The 21664-nt window shown below is 43.0% G+C and overlaps 1 protein-coding gene across 1 annotated transcript in view; it reads left to right on the top strand.

Moving 5' to 3' along the window:
* Positions 1-20626, top strand: part of APPBP2 (amyloid beta precursor protein binding protein 2) — a 67946-nt gene extending 47320 nt beyond the window's left edge. Inside the window, exons 9-13 of the mRNA XM_083173738.1 lie at positions 8534-8658; positions 11395-11480; positions 11593-11783; positions 17706-17871; positions 19265-20626. Of these exons, the coding sequence (XP_083029864.1) occupies positions 8534-8658; positions 11395-11480; positions 11593-11783; positions 17706-17871; positions 19265-19518 (822 nt within the window). The 3' untranslated portion in view covers positions 19519-20626. The remainder of the gene's footprint in view (positions 1-8533; positions 8659-11394; positions 11481-11592; positions 11784-17705; positions 17872-19264) is intronic.
* The last annotated feature ends 1038 nt before the right edge of the window (positions 20627-21664 follow it).

The raw sequence follows: 21664 nt of genomic DNA on the forward strand, positions 1-21664 counted from the left end.
AGCCAGCTCGACAGCCATGATCCGCAGATAGAATACACCCCTAAGTATGCAAAAAGTGTAAGTCATGTTTATTTTACTAACGTCCATTATGGAATACTGGGGTTCAATACTATGGGGATAGAGATCCTCCGCAGGAGAGACAGGCACATAAGATCTTTCAGTGTGGGTGCACTGGCTCCTCCCCTCTATCCTCCCTCCACTAGTCAGTTCAGAAAAATGTGCCTCAGGAGAGGCTGCACTTCTGGGAGCTCCAGAGAGCTTTTTCAACATTTTGTTATTTTGGGGCGCTGCTTTTAGACCTAGGCAGCAGTCCTGCTTCGAAGGTGCCAGGGGAAGGGTCAGTCACCGGCCTTTTCAGGCGCAGAGCTGCCCTGCTGCAGGCATTTGTCCTGAGAGAGGTTTCTGTCAGCGCACAGCATTGCGCTGGAGCGAGCAGACCTCCCAGCTGCCGCACACCCCTAGCAGGGTCTGAAGACTACAAGTGGTGAGTACTGGTCGGGGTCCCCCACAGGGGGAACCCAGACTTTATGTGCGGCAAGATGGCGGTGACAGTAGCGGCGGACCTCCCGCAGGTACCATGCGAACCCCCCATCTTTTATATATTTGCTGGTAGGTACAGATAGCCACTGGACCACCAGGGCTATGGCCAATGTCTGGTTTTTGCATAAAACACAGATAAGCCTAAAAATGCCAGCTTTTTAATGCTAAAAGCACCAGCTCCGTTTTGGGGGCGGGGCTTAGCTCAGAGTGGGACCAGGCTCTGCTAGGCAAGACTTCCTGCTTCTTCCTGCATGCTGAGGTAGCCATTAACAGCTCCTCATCGGTGGGGTGGATCTGGGATCTTTCTGCCTGCAGAGACAGCAAGTTATAGCACTAATTAACACTTACATTGTGTTTGCCTAGCATATGAATATTGCATAGCACTGTTTTTCTGAAGAATTACTGTGTGTTTTACTGTGAACTCTCTCCAATCTGTGAGCTCAAGTTACATGGTGCCCTGCTTACCCAAGTAGCTCTGTTTACCCCACACTGGTGTGCAGCACCAAGTTTATCCCTGCCTCACAGGTTACAGATGTATCGGGTCTTGTCTTTGCTGGCGATCCGCCACCGGCATACAGATGGCGGCGGGGAAGGGATGGCGATGGCGACGCCATCCCCTGCAAAGATGAGACCCGTTACATCTGTACCTGTGAACCCTGTATGTCTCCACAGCCTAGTGGGACTACCCCTCTGGCTAGTGGTGTTCCCCCACAATATAGTGGGGTGTCACAGGGAGATAATGAGCCTGCATGGGCCAGCAGCATTAAAACGCTGTTAGACTCAGTCTCATCCCAGCTAGCTGCTAATACACAGCAGACTCAGAGGGTGCAGAAGGATTTAGCCATCCTGTCAGCTAGGGTGGATGTCATCACTCCTTTTCCCAGCCAGTCTAGCCAGCCTCAGAAAAGGCCCTTGTCGGCTGTGACCCCTGATACAGATGAGGATGATATCCTTGATGAGGGGGAGGAGTTGCAGGATCAGGAGCCTGTACAAGAACAGGCTCCAGTACATGGCCCTGAGCCTCTTATCAGAACTATTAGGGAGGTCTTAGAGCTCCCTCTGGAGGAAGTCACGGAGGGTGACTCTTTCTTTATGACACAGAAAAAGCAGTCTGTGTGTTCCCAGAGCAGGCGGAACTAGAGGGTGTTTTCAAAAACGCCTGGAAAAACCCTGAGAAGAGGTTCCAGCTCACAAAGAGGTTTGCAAATGCGTACCCTTTTGAACCTGCAGGTAGAAAATTGTGGGAGGAGCCTCCCGTTGTGGACTCCTCAGTTTCACTCCTTTCTAAAAAGGTGTTACTACCGGTCCCGGGTGTTTCCACCCTTAAGGATGGGGCTGACAGGAGACTGGAGACCACTCTCAAGTCGATGTATTTGGCTAGTGGGCCTCTCAATGTCCCGTACTGGCCAGTTGTTGAATGGCTAAGGCCATTCACACGTGGTCCACCCAGATCCAGAAAGGTTTGCTGGGGGACATGTCGGTGGCGCAGATAGGTGAAAATCTGCGTCATTCAGGACACGACAAAGGTCCTATGCGAGGCCCAGAAGGAATTGGGGGCCATAAATGCCAGCAACTCTGCAATGGCGGTCTCAGCCTGGAGGGCCCTGTGGCTGCGACAGTGGGTGGTGGACGTGGACTCCAAACGCAGCGTGAAAAGTATTCCCTTCTCAGGGGAGAGGCTTTTTGGGAGTGAGCTGGATGAGTGGATCTCCAAGGCTATGGCTGGTAAGTCCACTTTTCTTCCATCAGCCCCTCCTGCGCCAAAACGTCCATTTACCTTGCCTACCCAGCAGTCCTTTCGCGGGACTCTGTTCCGCTCCAAGGCCAGAGGTGCGTCCAATGCCAACAGAGGTGGATGGGGTAAGTTCAGGAAACCTAACCCCTCTGGCACACAGGACCGTGCTGCCACTGCAGCTGCCTCCAAGCCGTCAGCATGACGGGATCTCCCCACCACGGGATCCTCTCGAGGTGGGGTGTCGTGTGTCGTACTTCAGCCAGGTGTGGGATGCCTCGTGCCTAGATTCCTGGGCCAGGACTCTTATTTCGCAGGGCTACAGGCTGGAGTTCGACAGACCGCCTCCCAGAAGGTTCTTCAGGTCGGCCTTCCCCGCAGCAGCGGAGGACCGGATTCTCCTACAAGGGGCAATCCAGGTACTGCTCCAGTCCAGGGTAATCCTGCCGGTTCCAGTGCAGGGGCAGGGTTACTACTTGAACCTCTTCCTGGTGCCCAAGCAAGATGGGTCAGTGAGGCCCATTCTGAACCTGAAGGATTTGAACCCGTAACTGCGGGTGTTCAAATTCAGAATGGAGTCCCTCCATTCGGTCATCGCCAGTCTCGAGCCAGGGGAGTTCCTGGCTTCCATAGACGTCAAGGACGCCTATCTAGACGTCCCCATTTGGCCCCCACACCAAATGTTTCTGAGGTTTGCACGGAAGGGAACATAATCAGTTTCGGGCGTTGCTCTTCGGCCTGTCCACTGCTCCCCGCATCTTTCCAAAGATCATGGCGGAGATGATGTCCCTTCTACGGCAGCATCGGGTGAATGTCATCCCGCACCTCGACGACCTGCTGATCAAGGCAGGGTCGGCAGGAGCCTGTTGCAGTGCTATTCAGCTGACCAGGAGGATCCTCTCGGACCACGGGTGGATTTTGAACCTGAAGAAATCATCCCTGGTCCCAAGTCAAAGGATGCTGTTCCTGGGCATGATCCTGGACAAGGCAGAACAGAAGGTATTCCTTCCACCGGAGAAGGTGGCTGCAATCCAGCAACTGGTGGTAGAGGTGTTGGTGGGCCCAAAGGTGTCGGTTCACCTCTGCTTGAGGCGGATGGGCAAGATGGTGGCCTCCTTCGAGGCCATACAGTATGCCAGATTTCACTCAAGGATATTCCAGCTGGATATCCTGACGAAGTGGTCGGGGTGCCCCAGCCAGATGTGCAGGATGATAACACTCTCTGCAACCACAAGGCTGTCGCTCCAATGGTGGTTGGAGTCGACAAATCTACTGGCCGGCCGTTCCTTTCAAATCCAGGATTGGCTTCTGTTGACCACGGATGCCAGCCTGAGAGGATGGGGGCCGTGGTTCAGGGTGTCCATCTTCAGGGCAGATGGTCCCTGTTGGAAGCCAAGCTCCATATCAACAGGCTGGAATTGAAGGCGGTTTACTACGCCCTGTTGAAGGCTGCTCCTCTGCTTCAGGGCAGGGCTGTGCAGGTGCAGTCTGACAATGCGACCACGGTTGCCTACATAAACAGGCAGGGTGAAACGAGGAGCATGCCGTGCATGAGAGAAGCTGCCAGGATCATCTCTTAGGCGGAGCAAAATGTTCTGGCATTGTCCGCCATATTCATACCGGGAGTGGACAACTGGGAGGCGGATTTTCTCAGCCGCCACGACCTCCATCCCGGGGAATGGGAATTACACCAGGAGCTGTTCACTGCCATTGCGGATGTGTGGGGGACTCCACAGATGACCTCATGGCCTCTCGAAGAAACCACAAGGTAACCAGGTACTGCTCTCGGACAAGGGATCCTTGTGTGGAGGCAGTGGATGCACTAACTTGGCCTTGGGAATACCGGCTGGTATATCTCTTTCCTCCGTTACCACTACTGGCGAAAGTGTTAAAAAGACTAAGACACCAAGGAGCAGAGGCAATCCTGGTGGCACCAGATTGGCCTCGGCGAGCCTGGTTCGGGGATCTTCAGGCCATGCTGGTGGAAGACCCTTGGAATCTGCCCCTCAGAGAAGACCTTCTTCTTCAAGGGCCGTTTGGTTACCAGGACTTGCCTCGGCTTCGTTTAACGGCCTGGAGGTTGAGCGGCAGATCCTGAGGCACAAGGGTTTGGATTCCTCGGTCATAACAACCATGACCCAAGACAGAAAACCGGTAACGGCCTCCCATCATCACCACATTTGGAGGAGATATGTGGCCTGGTGTGAGGGAAATGCCCTACCACCTGCGGATTTTAAACTGGGTAACTTCTTGCGGTTCCTGCAAGCAGGTTTGGACTTAGGGCTCCCGCTGGGGTCCTTAAAGGTCCAGGTATCGGCCCTGTCTGTGTTTTTTCAGAGAAAACTGGCATCCTTACCTGAGGAAACTTAAACACAGGGAAACAGTGTTCCACAAGTAGAGGGCCACCGTTCACAGAAAGGATTCCTTTTTGGAGGCACACTTTTGAGTAAATGATAATGGTGTTGAATGAATGAAGTAAAACTTAACTTTTATTTCCAATTATTCTTTTAAAATAATGCTAGCTCTATGTTTACATATAATGCATGAATTTGCCATAGAGAATTAAATGCGTGAATTTTTTAAAGAATTTTTTTTTTTAATTTTTTGATGAAAAAACAAAAATGGAAAAACAAATTCCCTGTTACCCGCTGCAGCTCCCAATTACTAGCACATAATATGTATCACTTGGTCCAAACTGTACAATTATTATCTTTATTGATTGTTTGACCTCCTCCTCAATGATATTTGCTGCCTGGTTCCATTAGTATTGCTACCTGCTGTACGGTCTTTGTTTGTCTGCCACAAAACTGACTACACACATTAGTGTGTCGACATATCTATCATACCTGGCTTTATAGATGTTACCGAAAACCTCCATCACTGTCCTGTACAATTTCTCTTAAAAAATTGTACTGCAAGGGATCAGTTTGGACTTTTTGTCCCACTGGTATATTTTCTACGTATTCAAGAACACACAGTGATGTCGACATAGCAGCAGACCTATGCAGCAGGAGATTTGGTTTACAAGTGGTTTAACAACTCAGTTTAAGTATCCCCATTTATTCAAAATTGTGCCTGGCTCTTTATATACTCCCCTTTTTTCTTTCCCTCTCTCTCTCTCTCTCTCTCTCTCTCTCTCTCTCTCTCTCTCTCTCCCTTTTTCTCTCTCTCTCTCTCTTTCTCTCTCTCTCTCTCCTTTTCTTTCTCTTTTTTCCCTATTTCTCTTTCTTTTTGTCTTATTTTACATGAAGGAGAGACTTTCTGGTGGCGCATCTCCTCCCTGCAATACGCAGGCATCAGGGCGGACCTAACACCACTCACATTAGTGTCCTCCTGTCATTTACTCCCTTTCCATTAGTGCATCAACCTCTTCTCTCACCCTCTGTCCGCTCCTATTTGTGAAGACAGTGGGCAGCAGAAAGAGTTGAACCTAATCCACTGTACTTTAACTTTTTCCACTTTATAAAGATACCTGACATTTGTTATGCTAGCATTTATGCTTGTGTATTAATACCACCCTTTACCACCAACGGGTATTATTTGTGATTAAGTATCTGTACCTGGTTAATTTATATATATATTTTTTTCGTAAATATACTGTTCGACAATACCAAACATACCAGTAGTACAGACTTCTCACAGACGCTGGGCCTATTTTGGACCCTATTAAATCGTTTGTTAACAACATATGATTACTGAATAACACCACTTATCGGCCACCCTATCAATATTAATTCATGGCAATTTGCCTTTATGTTGATAAAAATACGTTAATACGTTATCAATTTTGAGTGGCCCATCCCTGTTTTGTTTTTCCATTTTTGTTTTTTCATCAAAAAAATTTTAAAAAATTATTAAAAAAATTATTTTCACGCATTTAATTCTCTATGGCAAATTCATGCATTATATGTAAACATAGAGCTAGCATTATTTTAAAAGAATAATTGGAAATAAAAGTTCATTCAACACATCATCATTTACTCAAAAGTGTGCCTCCAAAAAGGAATCCTTTCTGTGAACGGTGGCCCTCTACTTGTGGAGCACTGTTTCCCTGTGTTTAAGTATACTAGTACTTGATTCCTGGGGGCACCTCCAACACTTAATACTGTCTATGTTTGTTAAGACTCAATAGTATTTAAGTTGGTTCTATAACTACAGTGTACTAAACTCTTTGTCCTGTGCGGGGTACTATCTCTATTTGCTATCCTTACCTGAGGTCCAGACTTTTTTTCAGGGGGTGTTAAGAATTCAACCCCCTTTTGTGCCACCCACTGCGCCATGGGACTTGGATGTAGTCTTATCTTTTTTGCAGTCATCCTGGTTCGATCCATTAGATCAGGCAGATTTGCGGTTTCTGACATGGAAGACTGTGGTCCTGCTGGCCTTGGCTTCGGCCAGGAGGGTGTCCAAACTTGGGGCCCTTTCTTGCAAGAGCCCTTACTTGATTTTTCACAGCGACAGGGCGGAACTGAGGACTAGGCCGCAATTCTTGCCTAAGGTTGTGTCGGCTTTCTATCTAAACCAACCGATTGTGGTCCCGTCCAGTTTGGCTCATCCAGGGATTCCGGCATCCCTGGATGTTGTTCAGGCCCTGAGGGTCTATGTGAGGCGAACCTCTAGGTTCAGGAAGACGGATGGTCTGTTTGTGCTTTACGATGCACAGAAGAAGGGTGGTTCTGCATCAAAGCAGACTATTGCCCGTTGGATACATACCACGATCCAACAAGCCTATGGGATGGCTGGATTGACTATTCCATCCTCATTGAAGGCTCATTCGACAAGGTCTGTAGGGACTTCCTGGGCGGCTGTTCGAGGAGTCTCGGCCTTACAGCTTTGCAGAGCTGCTACTTGGTCGGGGCAGCATACGTTTGTAAAGTTCTACAAATTTGATGCCCTGGCCAGGGAGGATTCCCAGTTCGGGCAAGCGGTGTTACAGCAGTCTCCGCACGTTCCCGCCTGTTCTGATGGCTTTGGGACCTCCCCATAGTATTGAACCCCAGTATTCCATAATGGACGTTAGAGAAAATAGGATTTTAATATACCTACCGGTAAATCCTTTTCTCGTAGTCCATATGGAATACTGGGCGCCCGCCTCAGTGCGGAATTTTCTGCTGCAGGTAATACCTTGCTTTCTTGGGCATGTTGCCCTGGTGAAGGTTAACGTTCTTGTATTGGCTGGTTGCCTTTTTGAACGAGTGACGTTCTAATATTAGCTTGCTGATATATATATATATATATATCTAAAAGAAAAATGAGGAGAGCAAGCGCTCATAGTGCATGAATCTGTTTTAAAAGTTTTATTAAACACAGGGTAAAAAGGTTGGTGGTACAGAGAGCAGGGATCACGTACCGGATCAGGCGGTACAAACACCGCTGTAATTGCACATAGGGTAGCTGACACCGCAGCACAAATGTTGGAGAGGTTACACTCTATCAGGATTACCAACGGGCGGCGCACACCATTCAGCGGACAGCGGCCGATTCCAGCAGCGGTGATCAACTCTCCAAAGGTTCAGCTCCGGTCAGAGATGACGCTAGACCACGCCCCAACGCATTTCGTCATCGACTTCGTCAGAGGGCTGGCCTAGCGTCATTCTCCGGCCTGTTTTATTTACCAAGACAAAGATACAATCAGGGCGGCAGCTGAGCAATTAACTCTTACTTGTATAAAAAATATTCAAGGGCTCAAACTAGCCATACTGATTTACTTTATGCCGCTTCAATCTTAGCAGCGGTAATTAAATCAAATCAGTATGGCTAGTTTGAGCCCTTGAATATTTTTTATACAAGTAAGAGTTAATATTTATATATATTTATATTTAAATATTTCAGTTTCACCATAGGTTATTATTATAGGTTTCTTCACCTATTTTGTTATTTTTGTGACGGTGTGCTGGTATGAATCTCACCACATTTACTCGCTTACTCCTCATATACTTTGCTCTCCTTCGGCACAGTTTTTCATTAAATGACTAGTGGAGGGAGGATAGAGGGGAGGAGCCAGTGCACCCACACTGAGAGATCTTATGTGCCTGTCTCTTCTGCGGAGGATCTCTATCCCCATAGTATTGAACCCCAGTATTCCATATGGACTACGAGAAAAGGATTTACCGATAGGTATATTAAAATCCTATTTTTATTTTTATTACTGCATTTTATTTTATTTTTTTGCTGCTGCTACCTTTTTGATTTAGAGGTTGTACCTCTCATTTTTTGGGGGCTCTTACGTTGATTAATGAGCTCTACTTGTAACATTTTCAGACTGCTCTTGATATCCGGCAGTCCGTGTTTGGAGGCAAAAATATTCATGTTGCTACAGCCCATGAAGATTTGGCTTACTCGTCCTATGTTCATCAGTACAGTTCAGGGAAATTTGATAATGCACTGTGAGTATTTTATTATAGTTTTTTTTTAATTTTTTTTTTTATGTGGCCATATGAGTTTTTAAATACGTACATTTGTGTGTATATTATCTTGCATCCACTGGAACCCCTGATGACATAAATGGTGTGGTGAGGACATGTGCCAGATAAAAAATTGCTAGCTAGCTCGTTCCGGAATGTCCAGAAAGCAACCAGCACACATTGGGCCTTATTCTAGTTCGCTTTTTCTGACAAAATCCTTCTTAGATGGACAAAACCATGTGCGCTGCAGGTGGGGCAGATGTAACTTGTGCAGAGGGAATTAGATTTGGGTGGGGTTTTACTTCAAAGTAAGATCTATATTGCAGTGTATAAATAAAGCAGCCAGAATTTACCCTGCACAGAAACAAAATAACTCACCCAAATCTAATTCTCTCTGCACATTTTACATCTGCCCCCCCTGTAATATGCCATCAGTCATAATAAACACAGGGTACAGTGATCATGGTTCAGCCTACAGCCGTGTACATGCCCTATTATTTGTTTCCCATGGTATTTGTAACCATCTAGTTCTACAAAGTGCTGTGCTCAGCGTTGGTGTTTCTGACGTTTTATCAAACACCTTTTTGTTTAAACTTTGTATACAGACTAGATCTAAAAGGAATTTTTTTTTTTTTTTTTTTACTAAAAAAAAATAATATATTTTTGTAAAGGGAATTAATAGTTATGACCTCTTACTAAATAACTTCGGACTGCAGCATTTTGGATTTGGAAATACCAAATATCAAGAGTGTAACTGCCATGGGGATTTCCGCACCCATGGTAGCTACACTATTGATATCTGATATTCCAAATATAAAATGCTACTGTCCTAAATGATTTAATTAGTTTGTATTTGCAGCTGTTATGGGGCCCAGAGTAGAGAGGGGCCTACCTTCCCTGTCACACTTCCATGTATTATACATTTTTAACCATTGGGCATTACATAGGGGCCCTTACAAATGTTTGCCCTTGGGTCTACAATATATTTACATCTCTGGACCTGTTCATTGTAATGTGGAATAAAATTAACTGGTACACTGTGATGTAGTTCCAGGGATAGGTCAACAGAGTCGGCGCATGTAATACAACAGTGGATATGTAAATGATGATCTGGACCCACAATGGGATTTTGTATTGCCAGAAAAAAACAATTTTATTTATAAAAACAAACACATTGAAAAGTGCAAATGCAGAAAAGATGCAGTTTTAAAGTGCATATACAATAAGCTGGACGGGGCAATCTGAATCTTTATCTCACCATTCCAGGGAGGTGCGGTGGGTTAGGTGCTATAGATGGTGGGTCCCGGGTAGCAGAATTTGCACACCACCGCACAGGCTTAGATGGGGATCAAAGATGGTATGATCAGAGTCATCCCATCAGCATGATGGCCCCCTCATAACATGTTTCGGAAGCTTGTTCCTTCTTCAGATGTGGATGCCTCCAAATCCCCCATACAGCACTGTAATGTAGCACTGTAATGTGGCACAGTATGTAGTGGAGTGGGGCGGAATATGTACTGGGGACACTGTCAATGTGATTTTGGTGATACTGTGTTTCATAGTGTGTACTGGCAGCCCTACAATGTGAAATAGCACACTACTACGGGACATAACATTAACTAACACATTACTTACACAAAGTTCCGGCTTTGCCTCTGTCAGACATGGTTGCAAAGTGCTTCTTCTTTATACAATCAATAGTAAGTTCTCTTACCTGAAAACTCTCCTCACACTCTGGCTCCACATCTGCATGTTTGTCGTTTTAAACATAATTTAAAATATCAAGTACACCATTTTTTATGGTCGATCTATCACATTGTAATAAATAAGGGGAAAATGTCATGGCTATAAAATAGTGTAAAAGTAAATCCTTTTTGTTCTCAAGCACCCAAATGTCTGGGATCCTCCCTGTAGATATGGTGGGCTTGCAGCCTGCCTGTGAACTGTACCAGCTTAATGAACTGCAGTATTAATTGGCTTCACTATCAATGGCAGCTGTGGTACTTGTCCATTACTGCTTGATGTAAGTGAGTCAGGTGTCACAACCTTCATTGGCAGCGAAGTGCAGGTGGGGCCTAAGATACAACAAGGAGAGGCTTAAGGGCCCCATACATCAGCAATAAATTGTGACAATTTTCAGATATGGAGATGATTGCCACAATTAATTTTAGATGTGTGGGCTCCCCCTTTTGGCAATCCCAATCACAATCGCCAATCGATTGCTTAATCAGGTTTTTAAACATGTTTAATAATCTGGTATTATCTGCAGATCTTTTTTAGATGTGTGGGCATTCCCAATTCGTTTTCTTCATCTATTTACATTATGAACAGCTGAAATGACAATCGATTGGGGCAATTTCCAGATATGAAGATGCAATCTTTAGATGGAAAAATCTGCCGATCACTGAAAAAAACTGTAATGTGTGGGCAAAGTCAGATAGATCTGAAAATCCATTTATCTGGCCAAAATATCCCAATATCTGAAAATCCATAAATTGTGATTGCTGATGTATGGGGCCCATTAGGCGTACAGAAGAGAATGTGATGTTTTGAAGTTTAGCACCATGTTGGTACACAGATGCTACATTGGCAGGGCTGAATGAGACAGTGTGGGTTTTTTGCTATTACTTGTGTTGTTTATACTTCTTGCATCATAATGTGTAAATATGTTCATGCAGAAGTTACCATTGTGTCTTGTAATTGTTTGCTTTATTAAAGATTTCATGCAGAACGTGCCATAGATATCATCACTCATATACTCCCAGAAGACCATCTTTTATTAGCATCCTCAAAAAGAGTTAAAGGTATGCCTACCTGCCTGTCTTTCTTATCCTTTTGTCTTTTAATAAGCGTTAAATAGGTCACTGTGACACATGATACTGTGCAAACACTTTTTTTTTTTCTTACACCTCAAAGCACTTATACTGGAGGAAATTGCTATAGATTGTCACAACAAGGAGACTGAACAAAAACTTCTCCAAGAAGCTCATGACCTTCACCTTTCATCACTGCAACTTGCTAAAAAAGCCTTTGGGGAGTTCAATGTACAGACAGCGAAACACTACGGAAACCTTGGCAGGCTCTACCAATCCATGAGGAAATTTAAGGTGAGACTGAGAATCGATAATTCTAGGTTTGCATTGTGTTTTTTTTGTATTGTATTGTTTTCTTTTTAATTTGAGTTGGGTAATGGGGGTGCGTGCAGATATATATATATTTTTTTACTTTCTTGTGGTTTTGGGGTTCTTTTTAGTCTACACTATTTGCCCTGTCCAGTGTTGTGATGACCATGTTAAATGAATAAGTGGTTTTAAAGGCCTCTGATCATTAGCAATCTAGACAATTGAGTGTAGCGTTTGCAGTTGCTTCTGCTTTGCATGCAGATTGTGTAGAGGAGATGCTTAACTATGATCTGGGTTGCAGCAAAATATTTGATGTCCCTTTCTTCTTCCTTCATTGGCAGCCCCAGACTCACACTATACCCCTCCGTCAGCCCCAGTTTTTAGTCCATTTTCAGTTTGGTGCCTAGCTGGAGCAGGCACCTTTTGGTCGCCTGGTTACTTTAGTTTATTTGTTATGTTTTTTACTGAGTTTTGGGCAGTCAACTGCCTCTCCTGACTGCACATCCATGGCATTAACTATGGTACAATTTATTTCCAGGCTCCTTCTTCTCAGGTCTGCCCCCTTGGCTCCTCTGTCTAACAGTATTCTCCCAGTTTGTAACACTCTCCCTGGACACAGTTCCCATTCAACCTTTGTGGATGCAGCCATTTTGCCAGTCCATACATGACCTGGCACAAAGGTCAGCATCTTGCCAGCAGATGATAGCCCAGGATTGCGCATCCTATTACCAGCTTCCCAGAAGTGAGAACTCTTCTCCTTTATCTGGGACAGATTCCTGTTCTGACGTTTATTCTCACTATGAGGCCAGCCTCTGACGTTGACACTTCCTCAGTGCATGAGGATGCCTTGTCACTGGTCAATGTGGAGGCACGTATCAACGCAGTTAGATAGGTACGCATGATCGAGGATTCAGAACAGACTCCTTAGTCCAAGTTTTAAAGCATCAGAAGAGGGTCACAATGATGCTCCTTGCCGCTGGATGGAGGAATTAAATGGAGACCTTGGGTTCTATAGACAATAATTAAGGGAAGTGGCTGATGACACGGGGGGCCCTTACTCAGGGGGAATCTTATTTGGACAAGAAATAGACCAAATAATCTTTATGATGGTGGCGTTCAAGATGGCCAAATTTGGAGGCGGACTTCATGAGCCACCAGAATGTATGTTCCGGTGAATGGGCTCTTCATTCAGACGTTTCCAGTTACTGGTGCATTGCTTGGGGGTCTACCAGGTGTGGTTTGCAAATCTTATGGGCATCTCTGTAGACATTCCCCTTTGGCTGGACCTTCACTCGCAGGACCTTTGCTTCCATTCAGATATGGACAGTCTCCCTTTGACACAGAGGCTCTTTAGACACCCATCCTTGGAGCCAAAAGTTTTTCAAGAAGGTTCATCCTTACCATGGTCCGTGCACGAATGCCTTCTTTTAGGTTGGATGATCCTGAGGAATCGCTTTGGCTTTCTCCCTAAGTTCATCGCTCTGTTTCACATTAACCAAGAGATTGTGGTGCCAGCTTTCACTCTTTTTTTATTCTTGTTCCATGTTGTCACTCTTGCTTGTGATGCCGGCTCTTTTTTTTTTTTTTTTTTTAATCTGTTTATTAATTTTTCATTAGACAAGGGGGTTACAAACACATAACAAAGGATAAAAAAGGGAAGGAAAGTAAGGGGATGAGGGCATCTTTATCCATGTGGATCCAGAATCCCTCGATATTCTTTACAGCTCTCATTTACTTTGTCATACTATATATGGATGTATAGCTCCCTTTCACTTTTGAGACATTCACCTACTGTATAACATTGGCTCGAACTGACATATTACTTAATCTCTATTGGTAATTTTTTTTTTCTTTTTTCTTTTTTTTTTTTCCTTTTTCCTCCTTTCCCTTCCTTCTCCCTTTTTTTTTTCCCCTTAGCCTTTTTATTGAGGTATTATTCAGTCACAAAGACGTAGAGAACAAGACAATGTTAATTCAATTCATCTCCATTTTTGTCCATCAAGTTGCAAAAAATGTTATAATACTGCGTGGGAGTGAGTAAATTCAGTAATTCTATGTCATATAAACAAGCCATGACCTTCTATTACATTTTCTATATTTAACACTCGACAAACGTATAGACAGACAAACAAGACATTCTTCTATAGGCCCTCCTGCCCGCCGCTATTCTTTCCTATCAAGGGACCATTACTCACGTGGAATATTATGGTATTCCAACCACGGGGACCAGGTTTCCTTGAACATTTCTGTTTTCTCATCTACAATACTTGAGAGGAGTTCCATCTGATATATATGCCAGATGGCCTCTTTTATGTTATTGATAGAAGGTGTTTCCTTTGTTTTCCAATTAGTAGCTATTTTTATGTTAACTGCTGCCAAAGCAAACCATATAAATTTTTGTATTGCATTATCTACCCCTGGCATTTTTTGAGGGAGAATTAGGTATTCCGGGGCAATTGGGATGTCTATCCCTGTTACCCGCTGAATTAAGTTAACCACTTTCTTCCAAGTCTCTTGGATTCGTGGGCAACCCCAATAAATATGATTTAGTGTGCCCTGTTCCCCGCATTCTCGCCAACATTGGTTGGTGGCATCAGGGTAGATATGTTGAAGTCTATTTGGAGTTAAATACAAACGCGTATAAATCTTATATGTATTTTCTCTATATCGGATTGATTGAGAGAATGAAATCAAGTTCTGTCTGATTCTGTTCCATTCCTCCGGTGTCAGCTGTTTCCCTATCTCCCCTTCCCAAGCTGCTTCATGTGGCAATCTACTTGGTTTTTTATAGTTCAGTAGTAATTTATATATAATTGATATTAAACCTCTGGATGTTACCCTCCTTTGACAAAGATCTTCTATTATAGTCTTAGGGTGGGCTTTTTGTTTTTTGCTAACTTTCATAAAATAACTGCGTATTTGAAGATATTGGTAATAGGCTTTAGATGGAATGTCATATTTACCCTTGATATCCTCAAAGGAGGGAAATCTACCAGAGGCCTCCATCTCCTTAATAAATAATATATCCGTTTTTGCCCAAGTTTTCTTGAAGCTTGATTCTGTACTCACTGGTAATTGCGGGTTATCCCACATTGGGATCAGCTTGGGGGGTTGGGAACTCAGCTTATATTCCTTATTTAATTTGTCCCATATTGCTAAGGAAAGCGAGAAAACTCTATACCAATCCTGGCCTTTCGTTTTTAGACTGCCAGAGTAAAGTTGAGATGGTGTGCAGCTGGAGTACTCCCGATTCCAGCTGGACCCATCTCCGGGTTTTATTATCAGAGTGCCACAGAATCAGTTGTGCGCATTGTGCTGAATAATATTTTTTTAGATTTGGAACTCCCAGTCCGCCCTCCTTTGTTCCGTATTGTAAGGTCTTAAACCGTACCCTTGCTCTCTTCCCTGACCATAAGAAGCGGGTAAAAACCTTATGTAGGTTTTTAAATATCTCGACTGGGATTCTAATGGGCAATGCTTGAAATAAGTACAACATTCTTGGTAGAATATTCATTTTCAGAACGTTGGCTCTGCCTGTCCATGAGATAAAGAGTTGCGTCCATCCCTTTAAATCGTTTGTGATCTCATATATTATCTTCGGGAAGTTCGCGTTATATAACTGGTAATAATTTTTCGTAATATTTATTCCTAAGTATTTTAACTGAGAGTTCTTCCAGTTAATTGGATATGCAGACGATATACTTCTTTTCTCATCTATTGATATATAAAAATCCAAGACTTCGGTTTTATCTGTATTGATCTTAAAGTTCAATATTATACCGAACTCTTGGATTGTCTCAAACGTCTTCCTTATAGATGGTACAGGTTCCAATATCGTTAGGAGTATATCGTCGGCATAGAGAGCCGTTTTATATGTTTCCGTCCCAATTTTTATCCCCTTTATTTCCTTCTCATTTCTTATTTTCGCCGCCAGAGGTTCAACCATGAGGGCGAAAATAAGGGGCGAGAGTGGGCACCCCTGTCTAGTCCCGTTATTAATTTTTAGTGGGCATGACTTGATCCCGTTAACGCTTATGACCGCCGATGGTGTTTTATATAGTGCTTGAATACCTGTCAAAAATCTTCCTCTAATTCCATATCTGGGGAGCAGTTGATTCATGTAAGGCCAAGAGACTCTGTCATAAGCCTTTTCCGCATCTAGGCTCATTACTAGAGCGGGCGTCTCAGAGTTGCGTATGGCCTGAATCGTATCAATAGCTCTCCTGATATTTTCAAAGGCCTGTCTTGATTGTAGGAACCCTACCTGGTCGGGATGGACTATGGAGGGTGCCACTTTTGATAATCGATTTGCTAAGCTTTTTGCAAATAGTTTGAGGTCTGAATTTAATAAAGAAATCGGCCGGTAGTTACTACAGAGGGTGTGATCCCTGTCTGGCTTTGGGATTACTATTATCTCGGCTGTTGTTGTAGCCTGATCTAGAGGATGTCCTTCCAGAATAGAATCAAACTAAATTTTTAAATTGGGAGTTAAGATTTTACTAAATTTTTTGTAGTATATGGCTGAGAAGCCATCTGGGCCGGGTGCTGAGGAATTCTTTAAGGTTTTGATGGTAAGTTCAATCTCTTCCACTGAGATGGGGGCTTCTAATATTAGTATTTGAGCTTCTGATAAGCTTGGTAGATTACATGCTGAAATAAACTGTTCAAATCTATTTTTGAACTCCTCTTCCGTGATATCATTTGGAATATTATATAATGCGTCATAAAATTCTCTAAACCTCTGTGACATGGCCTTCGGATCGTACATTAAGTTGTTAGAATCCTTGATTGCGTAGATTCGATCTCTCTGCCTTCTTTTCCGCAATCGATGAGCTAGTAGCGCATCTGCTTTATCGGCCTTAGCATAAAATTTATATTGTAACCATTTCATCGTGTTTGCAACTTTTTTTGAGTGTAATTGAAAAAGTTGGCTTTTTAAAGCGAGAAGTTTACTATATATATGGTACGTTTAGGATTTTTTTGATGAGTAAACGTTAATGTGGTTATTTGTTGCTCTAATTCTTTTATTCATTTTTCATCTTTTATTTTTTTGGGCTTTCGTTAATTTTATTATCTGGCCTCTAATTACTACTTTGTGGGCTTCCCATACTATGGCAGGCTTCACTTCCTCCGTATTATTTAATTCAAAGTATTCTATTAAGGAGTTTTCTATCTCTGTCTTATCCTTCTGTTTGGACGGCATTGCGGAGTTTAGTCTCCACATATATATCGCTGGATCAGGATGGTTAAGTTGAAGCGTTATTGTGATAGCTAGGTGGTCTGACCAAACTACTGGCGTTGCCCATGCCTTTATTAGGTTTTTAGTTGTTTGGGCATCCACTAAAAAATAGTCCAGTCGAGAATGGACTTTATGCGGGATTGAGAAGTGGGTAAATATACGTTCCTTTGGGTAGAGAGTCCTCCACACGTCATATAGATTATTTGATGTAATAATCTCCTTGAGTCTTTTTGCTTCCTTTATTACTTTTAAACTAGGGGGGGTACTTGCTTCTCTATCCATTTTAAGATCCACTATGGCATTAAGGTCTCCTCCTATAATGATTTTACCCTTTGAGATTTTATCTAATTTTTTAAAGAAGTCTATATAAAATTTCTTATGTTCTAGATTTGGGAGGTTGTGATGCAGGCTCTATGGCAGTGATGGCTAACCTTGACACTCCAGCTTTAGTTGAAATACACATCCCAGCATGCCCTGCATCAGTTTTACTATTTGGCCATGCGAAATCTGATGCAGGGCATGCTGGGGATGTGTAGTTTAACAACAGCTGGAGTGTCAAGGTTATCCACATAAATCCATAGTTCAGTGATGGCTATATTATATAATATAGAGATATGGATAGATAATTTTTTTTGTCTCAACTGTATGTTTTGTGGATGTCTATCCAGGAGGCTGAGGAGATGCACATAAAGGCTATACAGATTAAGGAACAACTGCTGGGCCAAGAAGACTATGAAGTGGCTTTGTCAGTGGGGCACTTGGCATCTCTGTATAACTATGACATGAATCAGTATGAAAATGCGGAGAAGCTGTATCTCCGATCAATAGCTATTGGTATGTAGTCCAGTATTTAATGTTTTCTTTTTCTAATTTTTACAGTAATGTTTAACCACATATGTAACTAATTGAGATATTGTAGATATGTAGTGACTGTTGCTTTTACACATATCGACATGTGCAATGTTGGCATGGATTATGTCAAACTAGTTAAATTGTTGAGATTTAAAATAAAGCTGAACACCTGCAAAATGTCAACATTTCTTTTGTGTTTATAAATAGTAGATTTTTTTCTCTCCATTCTTACCATGTAGACTTGGCATCATATGTTAACTGCCATCATGGTGATTGTCCAACAAATATCTATACTTAATCTGTATGTGTCACACAGGATTTTTGGTACTTGTTTCTTAGCACGGCGCCCAATATTTTCATCTTATGGCATATAGCCGCATACGTTTTGTATACGATTTTGTCAACGCCAACCCGAAGGGTGGCGGTACGCGTCCTCCGACCTTTTCATACCCCCACTCACTATCCACATCGGCGTGGAGCTGATTTTAGATCGTGTTGCGAACCACTGAGCCCGAAGCATGGCGAGCGGACGCGTATTACTTGTATTGCTGCGCTCGCCACATTATCTAAAATCAACTCCACGCCGACGTGGCTAGTGGGGGTATGAAAAGGTCGGAGGATGCATACCACCGCAACTCGCAGACTCGTACCGCCGCCGCTCACCACACTTTGGGTTGGCGTTGACAATGGGGGGGGGGGGGCCATTTAACATAGTAAGGACCCATCAGGGTAGTTGTACAATAAAACACCGTATACCATCGCATTGTATGTCATACGATGCAATACGATATTTTATTGTACAATGTCGCATCGCATCCCATTGTATACCATATTTAGTCTTATGGTATACGATGCGATGGGCGCTGTGCTAGGAAACAAGTACCGGATTTTTGTCCCGGGATTTTGCCGGATTTCCACACCCCCGTCCCTGTTTAAACTGCCCTGTTTTTTGTGTTGACCCTATTTTCATAGAAGCGGGAAAGCAGGGCAGCGGTGAGCGCCGGTGTGTTAAGTGGTTAGCGGCGGGCAGGTAACCAGCGGCGGACGTGCTGGTTACCTGCAGGCACATTGACCTATTCAATCATTATTTTTTTTTTCTGTTTTTCCCCTCCTTTCTGAAACATTCCGGAAGTCGGAAAAGACGTGAATCTGCAAATCCATGTATTTTTTCGTAAAAGCGTCAGTTCCCACCAATGCAGATATGGCTTTTTAAAGAGCCAAATCTGCACTGACGACCCCCGGCTGAAAACTGCAGGGATTGAATAGGTCCTGGACAGTATTTACAATTATTGGAAATATCAGGCAGGATTGATTACCCACTTAGACTAAAATTTGTATTTTATTTATTTAATTTTTTATTTTTTATTTTTTTCAGGAAAGAAATTATTTGGTGAAGGTTATAGTGGACTGGAATACGACTACAGGGGCCTAATTAAACTATATAATTCTGTTGGTAATTTTGAGAAGGTATTTGAGTATCATAATATATTGGCAAGCTGGAACAGATTACGGGATCGTCAATTTTCGGTCACCGATGCCCTAGAGGATGTAAATACAAGCCCTTTGTCAACAGAAGACGTTGTGCAGTCTTTTCTAATGTCACAGACCACAGGAGGCCACCATTGCTAAAATGTTAAGAAGGAAAATAATGGCCAGCTTTACCTGTTTTCTCTTCATACTGGGAAAGTTCATACTGTGAAATTGCACAAACCCACAGGTGCGACTCTGGTCCTGTTCTCTGGAACACTGGATAAGTTCTGTGCATCAGCTGGATGGCTCGTACTTTATGGAATGCTCTCTGCTTAATCCACTTTTTCTACTTCAGCTCCCAAGGCAAAGGACAAGTGTGTGGTGTTTTCCTTTGCAGCTCCAACAGGAAGATGCAAATAAAACTGTTAAAACTGTTTCAGATAATGTGTTTTCCCTGTTTCATTTGAGTCAGGAGTTTATATAATGTTATATAATGTTAAACTAATAGTGCACTCCACCACTTATTTCATATTCATGGAAGCTCATTTTCCAAAATCACTCACTGAACTTAATTACTTTGAGTCCTGTCAGTACCAGCTTTTAAAGGGAAAACCGTCTAGTATTCAGTAAGGCGACATTAGTCTGATGTCCGTTTTTGGCTTCTGCCTTTTTTTAAAATGTTTTCTGCCTACTGCGCATGCTTTGGAAATCAAGAACAAATCTGCATTTGATTACTTTTTCAATGGCTGCCGGTGCTTCTCCAGGACAATCTGGGTGTGATGCATGCAGCCATTTCCACTCACTACACAGAAAACCTAAGTAGCTAATGCTGGTTCCATTCTCCATCCAGAAGCAAGTTTTCAAACTGAGATAAACATGCAAATAATTCCACATCCAATTCTGTTTGTTGTACAGTATAACTGCTTTTTTAAACTGCTTTTATTATGTGCTATAAAGCCTAGTCCTTTTCATATGTTGACCTGTGCCAATAAGCTCTGAACATATCCTGTATTTCTGTCTAATCTTTCTTTTGTAATTCAGATCATGTTATTTTTCACTTACTAGAACCAGAATGTTACCTTTCAGGGGTGTGTGTGTGTGTGTGTGTGTGTGTGTGTGTGTGTGTGTGTGTGTGTGTGTGTGTGTGTGTGTGACAGCCTTTCACTTTACCATTCCCTATATGTTGGGTGTATGCCAAATATACTGAAAGGGCCATCAAGCACAAGCAATTCTAAAAGTTATTTTAAATTGGATTTTTAAAAGAAAATTAAAATTAAAAATTCTTCTACTAAATTAAAATGCAAACTGTGCAAAGCAATAATCATATTTAAAACCGACTTATGTGTACAAGATATCCTGTAAGACTGTGGTTCAAGTGTTAGAAAAAATTCATGCAAAATGGTATTTTTCTCATTGTTTTGCACTATTCAGTGATTTTAAAATACTATTATAAATTCTAATATTGATTTTCAAATACAAAATTTCTGCTTTGCAGGAATATAATTTATTAAAAATGGTCTAAGGTACATTTAGCATACCTCCCAACTGTCCTGATTTTACAGCGGGACAGTCCAGCTATATGGACAGTGCCCACTGCCCACCACCACCTTTTTAGGGGTGGTAGGCAGGGGAGCCAGTGATCACGACTGTTCTGCAAAGCAGCTGGTGATGTCTGAATAAATGCCATGTTCCTGTACACCGCATTTAACAGTGTGGAGAGGTGAACCTGGGGGTCTGCTTAGGGAGTGCTGGCAACGCCCTCCAAAATTATTATTAGGGATTGTGATGCAAGGCCCTACCCACACCACCTGAGGTTTCATCTCCTTTGCAGGTGTGCCAGGTCCTGAGTTATTAACATCAAAACTTGGGAGGTAGGCATTTAGGAATGAGGATAATGGAGAGCACATTTACAACATGAAACTGTACATGCATACCCAGGCGAAAGTAAGCATTCTGCTGTGCATAAAAAATATACATATACTTTATAATTTTTTTTATTATAAATTCTAAAGGTTTTTAATTTAAATGTAATTTAAATTTTGCTTGTAGTTAGCAGGTGTGCAAACTTTTGAATGTCCTACATGGATGTGGATTCAATGCTGCGTGAGGGGGGTTTGTACGGCTGGCTGATACAGAGGATGGCTTATTTCAATGTTTGGCCGAAATCCTTGATTCCCATAAGTGACGAGGTTCACCGCAAATGCAGCGAGTCGGCTGCAATTTTTTGTGGCGAGCCCCGCCTTTTCAATGCCCACCCTCGCCGTTTCCACCTTGTTGAATGAAAAGAACCAGCAAGGTGGAAATG

The sequence above is a fragment of the Crinia signifera genome, chromosome 2 (assembly GCF_055691185.1).
Source record: "Crinia signifera chromosome 2, ASM5569118v1, whole genome shotgun sequence".
NCBI lineage: Eukaryota > Metazoa > Chordata > Amphibia > Anura > Myobatrachidae > Crinia > Crinia signifera.